The sequence below is a fragment of the Eurosta solidaginis genome, chromosome 4 (genome assembly GCF_040869045.1).
Source record: "Eurosta solidaginis isolate ZX-2024a chromosome 4, ASM4086904v1, whole genome shotgun sequence".
Lineage (NCBI taxonomy): Eukaryota > Metazoa > Arthropoda > Insecta > Diptera > Tephritidae > Eurosta > Eurosta solidaginis.
This window is the reverse complement of record NC_090322.1, coordinates 97,480,853-97,496,020: the sequence shown is the minus strand read 5'-3', so window position 1 is coordinate 97,496,020 and position 15,168 is coordinate 97,480,853. Positions and strand designations below refer to the sequence as shown.

General features: G+C 41.6%; 1 protein-coding gene across 8 annotated transcripts in view; it reads left to right on the top strand.

The window, feature by feature from the left end:
• PGAP1 (GPI inositol-deacylase) overlaps window positions 1–15,168 on the top strand; it is a 1,928,961-nt gene that overhangs the window by 1,883,050 nt on the left and 30,743 nt on the right. Inside the window, exon 17 of one of the 8 annotated variants that reach the window (XM_067782304.1) lies at window positions 14,728–14,791. The exons of the other annotated variants lie outside the window; for them this stretch is intronic. Coding sequence (XP_067638405.1) covers window positions 14,728–14,755 — 28 coding nt within the window. The 3' untranslated portion in view covers window positions 14,756–14,791. Of the gene's footprint in view, window positions 1–14,727; window positions 14,792–15,168 lie in introns of those variants that run through there. 8 annotated transcript variants of the gene reach the window in all.

The following is a 15,168-nucleotide window of genomic DNA, read 5'->3' as shown; positions in this document are numbered from 1 at the left end:
TTGACCGCTGCCCATATCCGAAATCTCTTGCTCCTGGTGCATTAAAACGAGTAAACTACTCCCTTATTGCGGCCAACGGCTGAACCATCAACCCATATGGCGGTATAATCCTATCGCTGAATTTGGGCCTGAGACGCGATTTCAAATGGCGCTTCGTTGTAGCCGACACGACCAAACCTATTATTGGCGCTGACCTTTTAGCACATTTGGCATTTTACCTGACCTGCATAACAGCTGCCTCATCAACTTAACGACCTCATGCAAAATGTCGATATCTAAAATTGGATCAGAAATTAAAGTCGCACCGCTCGATTCTTCATGGTCGGATCTTCTCAAAGATTTCCCAAATTTGACGAAACCTGAAGGTATATGCTTACCAGCGAAGCACGCTACAATACATCACATAGCCACTACACCTGGACCTGCCATATCAAGCAAAGCGCGGCGCCTCCCTCCTGACAAACTAAAAATTGCCAAGGCGGAATTCGATCAATTGATGCAACTGGGAATTACTCAACGTTCGAAGAGCCCCTCGTCATGCCCGCTCCATCTTGTTCCGAAAAAGTCGTGTGAATGGCGACCATGCGGAGACTATCGACAACTGAACGCGCGAGCGATACCAGATCGATATCCTGTTCGCGTTCTGGAGGACTTCACTGCCAATCTCTCTGGCAAAACAACATTTTCGACCATCGACCTGGTAGGCGCCTTTAATCAAATACCAGTGGCCACGGACGGCATCAGCAAAACAGCTATAATTACACCATTTGGGCTTTTCGAGTTTCCGTTCATGACGTTCGGACTACGGAATGACGCACAAACATTCCAGCGGTTTATCGACTAGGTTACACCCGGCCTAGACGACTTCACTTTCCCTTATATTGATGACATTCTCATTGCATCTAAAGATAGGGAAGAACACCGTAAACATCTTCGAATTCTATTTGAGCAACTTGCGAAATACGGTGTCGTAATCAACACTGCTAAATGCCGTTTTGGGCAGGCAGAAGTAGACTTCCTTACATACTTATAATTTTTATCTTTTTTACTTTTTTTCACCGCAGCAAGCTAAAGCTGCGTTGTATGGCGTGAGTGATTCATTTAGATATATCTTCCTCTTCCTCGACTACCCAAAAAGCTCACCCGTTAATTTGCGTTTTGCTTTTCTTTTCATTAGCATTACTTTTTTCTTCACCTCAGTGGAAGAAAAATGCACATGAATTACACCTTGGGTATTAGCCTCTTTTTATACTCAGTTGAGCAGAGCTCACAGAGTATATTAAGTTTGATTGGATAACGGTTGGTTGTACAGGTATAAAGGAATCGAGATAGATATAGACTTCCATATATCAAAATCATCAGTATCGAAAAAAAATTTGATTGAGCCATGTCCGTCCGTCCGTCCGTCCGTTAACACGATAACTTGAGTAAATTTTGAGGTATCTGGATGAAATTTGGTATGTAGATTCCTGGGCACTCATCTCAGATCGCTATTTAAAATGAACGATATCGGACTATAACCACGCCCACTTTTTCGATATCGAAAATTTCGAAAAACCGAAAGACTGCGATAATTCATTGCCAAAGGCGGTTAAAGCGATGAAACTTGGTAGATGGGTTGACGTTATGACGCAGAATAGATAACTAGTAAGATTTTGGACAATGGGCGTGGCACCGCCCACTTTTACAAGAAGGTAATTTAAAAGTTTTGCAAGCTGTAATTTGGCAGTCGTTCAAGATATCATGATGAAATTTACCAGGAACGTTACTACTATTACTATATATGTGCTATATAAAAATTAGCAAAATTGGATGAAGAACACGCCCACTTTTTAAAAAAAACTTTTTTAAATTCAAATTTTAACAAAAAATTTAATATCTTTACTGTATATAAGTAAATTAAGTCAAAATTCAACTCCAGTAATGATATGATGCAAAAAAATACAAAAATAAAAGAAAATTTCAAAATGGGCGTGGCTCCGCCCATTTTCAATTAGTTTGTCTAGAATACTTTTAATGCCATAAGTCGAACAAACATTTACCAATCCTTTTCAAATTTGGTAGGGGCATAGATTCTATGACGGTAACTGTTCTCTGTGAAAATGGGCGAAATCGGTGGAAGCCACGCCCAGTTTTTATACACAGTCCACCGTCTGTCCTTCCGCTCGGCCGTTAACACAATAACTTGAGCAAAAACCGACATATCTTTACTAAACTTAGCCCACGTACTTATCTGAACTCACTTTATCTTCGTATAAAAAATGGCCGAAATCCGACCATAACCACGCCCACTTTATCGATATCGAAAATTACGAAAAATGAAAAAATGTCATAATTCTATACCAAATACGAAAAAAGGGATGATTGGTTTATTGACGCAAAATATAACTTTGGAAAAAACTTTGTAAAATGGGTGTGACACCTACCATATTAAGTAGAAGAAAATGAAAAAGTTCTACAAGGCGAAATCAACAGCCCTTGGAATCTTAGCAGGAATACTGTTAGTGGTATTGCATATATAAATAAATTAGCAGTACCCGACAGATGATTTTTTGTATCACCTGGTCCACATTTTGGTCCATATCGCGAGAACGCCTTCACATATACATCTAAGGGCCACTCGCTTTTAAAACCCTCATTAATACCTTTAATTTGATATCCATATCGTACAAACACATTCTAGAGTCACCCCTGGCCCACCCTAATGGCGATATCTCGAAAAGGCGTCCACCTATAGACCTAATGCCCACTCCGTCTTAAAATGCTCAGTAACACCTTTCGTTTGATACCCATATCGTACAAACATTCTAGAGTCACCCCTGGCCCACCCTAATGGCGATATCTCGAAAAGGCGTCCACCTATAGACCTAATGTCCACTCCCTCTTAAAATGCTCAGTAACACCTTTCGTTTGATACCTATATCGTACAAACATTCTAGAGTCACCCCTGGCCCACCCTAATGGCGATATCTCGAGAAGGCGTCCACCTATAGACCTAATGCCCACTCCCTCTTAAAATGCTCAGTAACACCTTTCGTTTGATACCCATATCGTACAAACATTCTAGAGTCACCCCTGCCCCACCCTAATTACGATATCTCGAAAAGGCGTCCACCTATAGACCTAATGCCCACTCCCTCTTAAAATGCTCAGTAACACCTTTCGTTTGATACCCATATCGTACAAACATTCTAGAGTCACCCTTGGTCCACCTTTATGGCGATATCTCGAAAAGGCGTCCACCTATAGAACTAAGGATTACTCCCTTTTAAAATACTCATAACCACCTTTCATTTGATACCCATATCGTACAAACACATTCTAGAGTCACCCGGGCCCACCCTAATGGCGATGTCTCGAAAAGGCGTCCACCTATAGACCTAATGCCCACTCCCTCTTAAAATGCTCAGTAACACCTTTCGATTGATACCTATATCGTACAAACATTCTAGAGTCACCCTTGGTCCACCTTTTTGGCGATATCTCGAAAAGGCGTCCACCTATAGAACTAAGGATTACTCCCTTTTAAAATACTCATTACCACCTTTCATTTGATACCCATATCGTACAAACACATTCTAGAGTCACCCCTGGCCCACCCTAATGGCGATATCTCGAAAAGGCGTCCACCTATAGACCTAATTCCCACTCCCTCTGAAAATGTTCAGTAACACCTTTCGTTTGATACCCACATCGTACAAACATTCTAGAGTCACCCCTGGCCCACCCTAATGGCGATATCTCGAAAAGGCGTCCACCTACAGACCTAATGCCCACTCCCTCTTAAAATGCTCAGTAACACCTTTCGTTTGATACCCATATCGTACAAACACATTCTAGAGTCACCCCTGGCCCACCCTAATGACGATATATCGAAAAGGTGTCCACCTATAGACTTAATGCCCACTCCCTCTTAAAATGCTCAGTAACACCTTTCGTTTGATACCCATATCGTACAAACATTCTAGAGTCACCCTAGGTTCACCTTTATGGCGATATCTCGAAAAGGCGTCCACCTATAGAACTAAGGATTACTTACTTACTTACTTAATTGGCGCTTAACCGTCTAAACGGTTACGGCCGTCCAACAAGGCGCGCCAGTCGCTCCTTCGCTCCGCCAACCGGCGCCAATTGGTCACACCAAGGGAGTTTAAATCGTTTTCCACCTGGTCCTTCCAACGGAGAGGGGGCCGCCCTCTACCGCTGCTTCCATAGGCGGGTTCCGATAGAAACACTTTCTTGGCCGGAGCATCATCTTTCATTCGCATAACATGGCCTAGCCAGCGCAGCCGCTGCGTTTTAATTCGCTGGACTATGTTGATGTCTGCGTATAGCTCGTACAGCTCATCATTAAATCTTCTTCGGTACTCGCCATCGCCAACGCGTTGAGGTCCATAAATCTTTCGAAGAACTTTTCTCTCGAACACTCCCAAAGCCGCTTCATCTGCTGTTTTCATGGTCCATGCTTCTGCCCCATATAGCAGGACGGGTACGATAAGTGACTTGTAGAGTATGATTTTAGTTCGCCGAGAGAGGACTTTACTTTTCAATTGCCTACCTAGTCCAAAGTAGCATTTATTGGCAAGATTGATTCTTCGCTGGATTTCAGTGCTGATGTTGTTGCTAGTGTTGATGCTGGTTCCCAAATAAACGAAGTCTTTTACTATTTCGAAATTATGGCTGCCAACAGTAGCGTGGTTGCCAAGGCGCATATGCGCTGACTCTTTGCTCGATGACAGCAGGTACTTCGTTTTGTCCTCATTCACCATCAAACCCATCTTTACCGCTTATTTTTCCAGCTTGGAGTAAGCAGAACTAACAGCGCGGGTGTTTAGGCCGATGATATCAATGTCATCAGCATATGCCAGTAATTGCACGCTTTTATAGTATATTGTTCCAGTGCGGTTAAGTTCTGCAGCTAGTATAATTTTCTCCAGCATCAAATTAAAGAAATCGCACGATAGGGGGTCACCCTGTCTGAAACCTCGTTTAGTTTCGAACGGCTCGGAGAGGTCCTTCCCAATTCTGACTGAGCTGATGGTGTTGCTCAACGTCATTTTGCACAGCCGTATAAGTTTTGCGGGGAAACCAAATTCAGACATAGCGGCATATAGGCAGCTCCTTTTCGTGCTGTCGAAGGGGGCTTTAAAGTCGACGAAGAGGTGATGTGTGTCGATTCTCTTTTCACGGGTTTTTTCCAAGATTTGGCGCATTGTGAAAATCTGGTCGATGGTAGATTTACCAGGTCTGAAGCCGCACTGATAAGGTCCAATCAGCCGGTTCACGGTGGGCTTCAATCTTTCGCACAATACACTTGAAAGGACCTTATATGTGATATTAAGAAGGCTGATTCCACGATAGTTGGTGCATTTTGCAGTATCCCCCTTCTTGTGGACTGTGCAAAGAACACTTAGATTCCAACCGTCGGGCATGCTTTCGTCCGCCCATATTTTGCTAAGAAGCTGCTGCATGCGCCTTACCAACTCCTCGCCGCCGAACTTGAATAGCTCCGCAGGCAATCCATCAGCGCCCACGGCCTTATTGTTTTTCAATCTGGTTATTGCTATTCTAACTTCGTCATAATCGGGCGGGGGGACATATATTCCATCATCATCGATTGCGGCATCGGGTCCTTCATCTCTGCGCGGTGAATTGCTGCCTCCATTTAGGAGAGCAGAGAAGTGTTCCCTCCATAATCTAAGCACTCTCTGGACATCAGTTACAAGGTCGCCGTTTTCATTCCTACAGGAGTTTGCCCCGGTCTTAAAACCTTCCGTCTGTCGCCGTATTTTTTGGTAGAATTTTCGGGCGTTATTCCTGGTGGCTAGCAGGTCAAGCTCCTCGCACTCACGCCTTTCTGCTTCTGCTTTTTTCTTCCTGAAAAGGCGTCTCGCTTCCCTTTTCAACTCACGATAGCGTTCACACACTCCTCTTGTCGCGCTCGCTTTTAACGTAGCCCTGTAGGCAGTGTCTTTTCTTTCGGTTGCAACGCGGCATTCTTCATCATACCAGTTGTTTTTTCGTGGCCGCCGGTAACCAATTTTTTCCTCGGCGGCAGTATGAAGTGCTTTGGAGATATGCTCCCACTGCTCCTGTATTCCTTCAGGATGAGTTGTGCCCTCAGAGAGCAGGTGTGAGAGTCGAGTTGCGAAATCATTGGCAGTCTGTTGTGATTGAAGCTTTTCGACGTCTAGCTTTCCTTGTATTTTTTGTTCCTTGTTTTTAGCCGCGTTGAGGCGGGTGCGTATTTTGGCTGCAACGAGATAATGGTCCGAATCGATGATAGGTCCTCGGATCGTTCGCACATCTAAAACACTGGAGGCATGCCGTCCGTCTATCACAACGTGATCGATCTGATTGCGAGTATTTCGATCAGGAGACAGCCATATAGCTTTTTATGCATGAACCTCGTGCTTGATATGACCATGTTTCGAGCACCGGCAAAGTCAATCAGCCTCAGTCCGTTAGGAGAAGTTTCATTGTGTAGGCTGAACTTTCCGACTGTAGGGCCAAAAACACCTTCTTTGCCCACCCTGGCGTTAAAGTCGCCAAGCACGACTTTTATATCATGACGGGGGCAGCGCTCGTATGTGCGTTCTAATTGTTCATAAAAAGTGTCTTTCACCTCATCGTCTTTCTCCTCTGTCGGCGCATGGGCGCAGATAAATGATATATTAAAAAATTTTGCTTTTATTCGAATAGCGGCGAGACGCTCGTCCACAGGCGTGAACGCCAGAACTTGGCGACAAAGTCTCTCTCCCACCACGAATCCGACGCCGAAACTGCGCTTATTCGCATGGCCACTCCAATATATGTCACAATTTTTGATCTTCTTTCTTCCTTGCTTCGTCCAACGCATTTCTAGACCTAATGCCCACTCCCTCTTAAAATGCTCAGTAACACCTTTCATTTGATTCCCATATCGTACAAACACATTCTAGAGACACCCCTGGTCCACCTTTATGGCGATATCTCGAAACGGCGTCCACCTATGGAATTAAGGATCACTCCTTTTCAAAATACTCATTAACAGTTTTCATTTGATACCCATATCGGTCAAACATATTCTAGAGTCACCCCTGGTCCACCTTTATGGCGATTTCTCGAAAAGGCGTTCACCTATAGAACTAAAGCCCATTCCCTTTTAAAATACTCATTACCACCTTTCAATTTGAAACCCATATCGTACAAACACATTCTAGAGTCACCCCTGGTCCACCTTAATGGCGATATCTCGAAAAGGCGTCCACCGATAGACCTAAGGCCCACTCCCTCTTAAAATGCTCAGTAACACCTTTCATTTCATACCCATATCGTACAAACAAATTCTAGAGTCAGCCCTGGTCCACCTTTATGGCGATATCCCTAAATGGCGTCCATCCATAGAACTATGGCCTACTCTCTCTTAAATTACTCTTTAATACCTTCCATTTGATACACATGTCATACAACCACATTCCAGGGTTACCCTAGGTTCATTTTCCTACATGGTGATTTTCCTTATTTTGTCTCCATAGCTCTCAACTGAGTATGTAATGTTCGGTTACACCCGAACTTAGCCTTCCTTACTTGTTTTTTTTTGCTTTTGTTTTTTCACTTAACACTTTTGTATATGCTCGGGAGAGACAGATATGCCCACAGCTGAGCTTAAGACTCGTTGTGTACGCTCACTCACATTTTCATCGGTAAGCTCTGGCCATGGCTCAACTATATGGTTGGCTCATATGTACAATAACAAAATATGTCTGTTCAAATTGTCAAAATCTGTGTATTGGTGTTGGTGCGAATGGTATGGAATGGAAAAATATAACTTAGCAGTTTTTGTATGTGTAAGAAAATGTTGCCAATGTGTTGGTTTCATTTTGAGTTTGCCAGCTCCTTCTGACAATCTCATCGACCATGCAATGAAATAAATAAAATCAGCTGATGAGATGACCCAACCATATAATTGAGCCATGGTAAGCCTACTTACTTTTTCGCTCAGTTTTACATTATCTTCTTTCAGTTCCTTTACCGAGTTGCAAAAAATCTGCATTAAACTTCCTTAAATTCAAAATTTCGTGTTACAGCAATTGCAGAGTAATATCTTGGGAGAATGCACCATTTTCAGAAAAATGTTTTACATGCGCTTGTTGTGTACATTGAACCTAATTTGTTGAATTGGTAGTGTTGTTGTTGTTGTTATTCTTGTTGCTATTGAATTGTTGTTTCTGGCTGTTACTTGCACTTAATTTGTGTTTCGCGGATACACTTGTAGAACTTTTAGCGGCAGGATGTGCTATAATCTTCGTTCCCGAGTATATATCTGCAGCGACAGCACCTGGTAAAGGTTGTAGGTGGAGGAACTTACGACGCAGGAGATTACAGCCCTATCAGCGATTCTTGACGTTATTTGACTTCATGTAGTCCAACTCAGATGGATTTATTTTGGCGCACAACGCATGAAAGAAAGCGCCGCAATCAGAACACGCGACTTTAGCTCCATCAGCGCGATCGACTTTGTCCCTACAAACTCCACAATTCATAGTTATCACTTTTTTTCGTTTTTGTTTTACTTATTAGATATATATAACAATTTATCTTTACTTAGCGCGCACCCCACAACACAGCAAAAATACGTCCACTTTGCTTGAGTGTTTATTATTATCATCAATTTGCCCTTGTCCACTTTTATTATTCCTTTAATAATCCGATATCCTTTCTTCCTTTTTTGGCATGGACACAGAAAATACAAACGAATAAGTTCTTTCGCTACTTATAATATCACTACCCACAAATTTCGCCCGAGCTTTCGCTTCGACAATTACATTCGCTTCGCCCTCAATTTGGAATATTTCACTAGCGTTTCCAAAGAAGTTGTCAAGAGGAGGAAGAGTATAGTGGCTGGTTGAAATCTGTGCCGGGCGATCCATTCAAAGCATTTTTGTAAGGCGTGCAATGCATCGTTTCAACTCTTACTCAAACACATTTTATAGCTCGGACTCCCTGTTTTATATAAAAAGACTGTTCTCTTAATAATTATGTAGTATATGTATGTTTCTATTATATTAATTTAAGTGTTACAGTCAGCTGATGATATCGCTTCTGTAGCTGAGCAGCTTTAGATCTCGACACTTGACAAACAGCCCATCATCAGTTTGGTAAAAAAAAAAATGTTTATAAAAATATGAACAAGATTATGCTGGTTTCATAGGGCCACAACTTACAAGAAAAGAAATAAATAATTTAAACCCTGTTTTAGATGTGTGAAATAAGGGATTTTTTTTAATTTCACAGAGTTTTATCGGCATCACTTCTTGAAACGGGTAACGCATGTCGAATGGAGAGATTGTTCTAAATATGGAAAAAGCAACAGTTAATGCTTATTTACAACGCCAAAGGGGAACCTAATTCTCCATACCGGGCTCCCAAAACCACACATCGCAGTCGCAAAAGAACATGTAGGAGAACTGCCACCCAGGCAACACAGCTTCAGACACGGAAAATTCACTTTAGGCGCGATCAAAGACATCTTTTAAAGCCTAGAGCTAGCATAACTACCTGCCTACCATCAGAAGCTATCTCCGTGATCGCATCCTTGACAGGACCCACCGACCATGAAAGTCACATGCGAAACAGTATAGGTATCAATTCCCGGTCCTTGCACACTGGGATGAAACTTACTATGTGACTGAAAAGGCATGCAAGCAGGTGTCATTGCTAAGCAGGTTTACAGCAAGCATCAAAGAGCCGACGAAATCATAATGGACAGCACCCTACCCACTACTGTAAGCCTGACTTATGGCGCTTTATAAGGAGCAGTTGAACAAGTGATTACCGAAGCAATTTCCATCGACTTCGATAAAGCCTCTGGTGCTTCATGCTTTAGGATCTGTGATTAGTTTCTCTGTCCATTTAAGAATTTTCATGCTCTCTTAATCAATTTGATTATTTGCTTCCCATATACCTCTTCTTTCATATTTTCGCTTGAAGAGGTCCGGGACATAACTATAAAATTCGGGACAATCTGCCGAACCTATAAGTTGTAGCATATTGTTGTGAGTTAAAGACATAATAAGTTAAACTGGATTATGGCCAGTTTACTAAGCTCAGTTTAAAGGCTTTTCTGGCAACTGGCGTACCATATACATATGAAGTTATACTTTGATAGAGGTACTGCATAAGCTGTTTCTGCCTTTAGAGCATAGACCCCTGCCGCAGAGGCACAACAGGGATGACGTCGCATTTTGTACGGAAAGGTATCTTTTCGATTCTTGTATAGTTCACCGAGACGGCTTAACCATCCCAATGCCAATGCGGTGTCCTTTTGCACTGGCATATTTAAACATATTGTGGCGAATATAAGCAATTTTCATGCGTCACAGTGCTGCTAGTAAATAAATGCTACACGACACCAGTAAGCTATATGCACACACACATACATAGTAGACGGCAATAAAGTGCGCGTATGGCCTTACATAAACTTCAGATATACATGAATTTAATCATAGGCAATAACAGGTGCATAAACGAGAAATAAAAAAAGCATTTATTCGAGGCTCTTCGCGAAAAGTCTAGACCCCGGGAGATAGGTGTATGAGAAGAACTGAAAGCGAGAATCGGTACGATTTTAACGCGCTATTAGTGAAGTACGCGAGTATTGTTATTGTGAAGTGCTACTACCAAAGGAGTGTAAATGTTCTTTATTTTGGTATACTGAATATTTTGGTCATTTATTCGACAATTCAGAGATTCGAACGTTAACAGAAGCTGCAAATTAATCAGGGGCTTCCCATTGGGGTCAGAAGGGGAATTTTTGAATAAATTCCAGACTTTTAGAGGACAGTAAAGACATGGCTAAGTTGAGTAAATTGAAGATTCAGCAACTGCATAAGGAACTGGAAAACCCTGGATTGAATCCAATCGGCAACAAGTCCGAACTTCAAGCTACTAGATGTTATGAAGTCGAGAGGAATTAATGCTCAAGAGTATGTCTTTCATTCTGATAGCGAGCAGACATTAACCAAAAATGAAGATAAGAACGAAAGCCCGAATCCAGTTGCAAGCGGGGAGACCAATGCGATATTGGCTTTGTTAACACAGATATCGACAAAAATGGAAACCAAGGAAACACGTATAACAGAAACGCCATCATAAATATCCACAAACATGTCAGCAGCTGGACATGTATGGCATCCCAAGAGACACACATTTCATCCAAATTGGAAGCACAGGAGGAGAGCTTATCAATGCAAAATGTCTTCGCATTTGGAGGCACAGGAAGCAAGGGTATCATCAAAACTGGAGGCGCAGGACACACAAATTATACAACTCCAAGACAAAATTGATGCCGAAATAGAAGCGTTAAAAGGACGAATCCAGCATTCAGCAGCAGGCAGAAGCTCCATTTTTTACAGCTCTGTTCCTTTCCAGGTATTTAAGCTTCAATTTGAAAAGACGTCAGCAGTGAACAACTGTAATATTGAAGATTAAGTTGCTGCACTTTTCGTGGAATTGAAAGGGCCTGCAGCTCAAATCTTACAGACCATTCCGGAGGGCGAACGCAACAGTTATAAAGCATTGATGGCCAGTGTCGAGAGACGTCAAGGAAGCGAGGATAGGAAAGAGATATACCAAATTGAATTGCAGAGCCACTTTCAGAAGACAAATACGGACGCACCCGTGGAATACTCAGAGCTTTATAAATGGAATACGAGACGTAGAAGCGAAGCGAGCTACATACGCAAACCCAAATCCAGCATTTGCTAAAACGTTATAACATGCATTGACACAGGTGACTGCTTCACATTTGAGTAAACCACCGTTAAAAAGCTCATCGTGTAGAAGTAAAAATGCCAGACTGGTTAAACACAATTTTGGTGGCACTGAAGGGATCGCAACAGAAAAATGTGGGAGTTATCAAATATTTCAAATGCGACAACTCAGATCACATTGCAGCATCACCGGCCCTAGTAGGTCCAACTTGGATAATCGTAAACGCAAAGCTGAGGAGGATCAGCAAATCTCCAAACCCACTCAGCTGTTAAACTACAGCGAGCTAGTCGTGAAGGGGATAGCTGGCTCTCGCGATTGAATGCCCCATAATCTCTATCTCACAAATCGGAAGAACGTCGATCAATCTTACTCTCGGAGTACATGTGAATGGAAAGGAACGTTTACTGACTGTAGATACGCGTGCACGTCTTTCCATCATTCGTTCTGTTTAAGTCAACGAAGAGATAAGACCAATGCATGAAGCAAGGTTGCGCGCAGCCACTGGTGGTGATACCCAAGTTCTGGGAGAAGTGACATGTGAGCTCGCAATTTGTTACTTTACTACACAATTTTATAGCGGCAGAGATTGTTGATAAAATCATAACAGATCCTTGGCTATTAACCCCTGGCTATAACAAAACAATATGGATGTATGCATGTAAGAGTACTTAATGAGTTCAAATCACCAAACAAACTCTCGCAAAGTTAGTTTTTGGCAATGATTTTCGACTGTCAACTGCCTTGTACTTTGGAATAAATGTTGATGCTGAAACAATGATAGAAATACACGACCTTCCAAGACAACGAACCAGGATTATGAGTGACAAGATGAAAGCCAGATACGATAAAGTAATTAATTCGGAAGGAGATTTTGTGCTGTTATACAACCCACAACGAAAGAAAGGTTTGGTCCCGAAGTTTCGGTGTAACTGAGAAGCCCCATCCAAAGTTGTGAAAGAGATCAACAATGTTTGTTTACCGCATACAAACCATTGATAAACCACAAAAAAACAAATTTAAGTTGTTCACTTGCGATGCGATCGGGAAATTTGTCTGATCGGGAGGGCAGTGTGGCGAACGTTAGCAATTTCGATGCGTTACTGTTCTCCTAGTAAATAATTTTAAACTTCTTACAGCTAGTAAAAGTTAAAAGTTGGTGGCAGAATATATATTTCAATCACAAGGACGTTGTACGAAAGCTAAATACCACATGCAACCGGTAGTAACAAATAACAATCTTACCACAAACACTTATTGGCTGTAGATTAATAGTTGTGTCGTCTTCACGTGGGTGCGGCACGGTATTGCCTGGTGCCGCTAACGTGCTCCAGATATATGTCACGAGACCAGTGGATGGTATCGCTTATCATAAGCTTCCTCATCAGGCTCGCATAACAACGTGAGATCTTGAGGAGGTTTATGAGCCGTTCGTTTGCAGGGTCCCATCAGACCCACTAAAAACGCCTCCACCCTCACCTCGTAGCCAAGTGATGTCAGCTGGTCAGCCAGCGGTTCGTATTTCTCCAGTTTCTGAATAGCTTCGTTCAAAAAATCTGCCATATTCTCGAACGGAATGGCCCCGTCGATCAGGGTGATGCGCCGACGGACTACGTCACGTATGACGATGTCCGGTCATAGTATGCCAGCATTATCTTCGGAGCCCTCTACTATTCTGTTTACTCTCATGTTCTCGGGACATCTCAATGCTCTTACGAGTCTGTCTTGGACGTAGATATGGCGCCGCTGTCGTGCCGAGGATTTGGTAGTGCTGGTTAAGCACATGGAGCAAGGCCTCCAGGTCCTTTCCGCATTTGCGACATCGCTTATCTGCGTCTATAAGCCATCTCGGGGCACGTCAGATTCGCTGGAAACGTATCTCGCCTTGCCTTTCCGCCCTAGCCCATCTCACCGATGATGCGGCTATGCTACTCACGACGTGGTCCTTTGAGCTCAGCATCTTGAATGCATGGGCCACGGTGTAGATCGTCCTGTTGGCCAGGGGTGGCAGGCCGCCTACGCCTGGTGAGGTGGCAGAAACACAGCTGCACAACACAGAAACCATATACATACACATACATAAAGGGCAACGAATAATATTTCCCGCACATAACCAGTAGCTAGAAGCAAAGAAAATATTTCATTCACATATAACCAGCAACTAACAACGAAGGGTATATTTCAAATTTATGTAGACGGCAAAGCTCCATCACGCTGGAACCCGCTTTGAAAAATTCCAATTTTTTTTTTTTTTTACTTTTATAACTACAAACGATGCAATTGATTGTAGTGAAATTCATTTTTTGTAGTTCTTATAGTTACTCCGAAAATATAATACATTGTGCGGAAACCAAGCAATTTAAGTAAATTTGTTTTTTTTCTTTTTGAAATACGTTTTAAATCGTTTATAGTTTTTCATACGAAAAACAATTTTTTTTTAGTCCACAGGTTTCGGAGATATCGCTAACGCATCTCAAAAAAACCAAGAACGCAACGATTTGGAAGCAGTAAAAATACTTTTCCTATAACTACAAACTATGAGATTGATTGTAGTGAAATTCATTTTTTTCTAGTTTTTATAGCTACTCCGAAAATATAATACATTGTGCGGAAATCAAGCAATTTAAGTAAATTTGGGTTTTTTCTTTTTGAAATACGTTTTAAATCGTTTGTAGTTTTTCATACGAAAAAAAAATTTTTTTTGGTCCACAGGATTGGGAGATATCGCTAACCCATCTCTAAAAAACCAAGAACGCAGCAATTTGGAAGCACTAAAAGTACTTTTCATATAACTACAAACGATGAAATTGATTGTAGTTGAATTCATTTTTATGTAGTTTTTATAGTTACTCCGAAAATATAATATATTGTGCGCAAACCAAGCAATTTAAGTAAATTTGGGTTTTTTCTTTTTGAAATACGTTTTAAATCGTTTGTAGTTTTTCATACGAAAAAAAATTTTTTTTTGGTCCACAGGTTTCGGAGATCGCTAACGCATCTCTAAAAAACCAAGAACGCAGCAATTTGGAAGCACTAAAGGTAATTTTCCTATAACTACAAACGATGAAATTGAATGTAGTGAAATAAATTTTTTATAGTTTTTATAGTTACCCCGAAAATATAATACATTGTGCGGAAACCAAGCAATTTAAGTAAATTTGGGTTTTTTCTTTTTGAAATGCGTTTTAAATCGTTTGTAGTTTTTCATACGAAAAAAAATGTTTTTTTGGTTCACAGGTTTCGGAGATATCGCTAACGTATCTCAAAAAAACCAAGAACGCAGAAATTTGGAAGCACTAAAAGTACCTTTCCTATAACTACAAACGATGAAATTGATTGTAGTGAAATTCATTTTTTTGTAGTTTTTATAGTTACTCCGAAAATATAATACATTGTGCGGAAACCAAGCAATTTAAG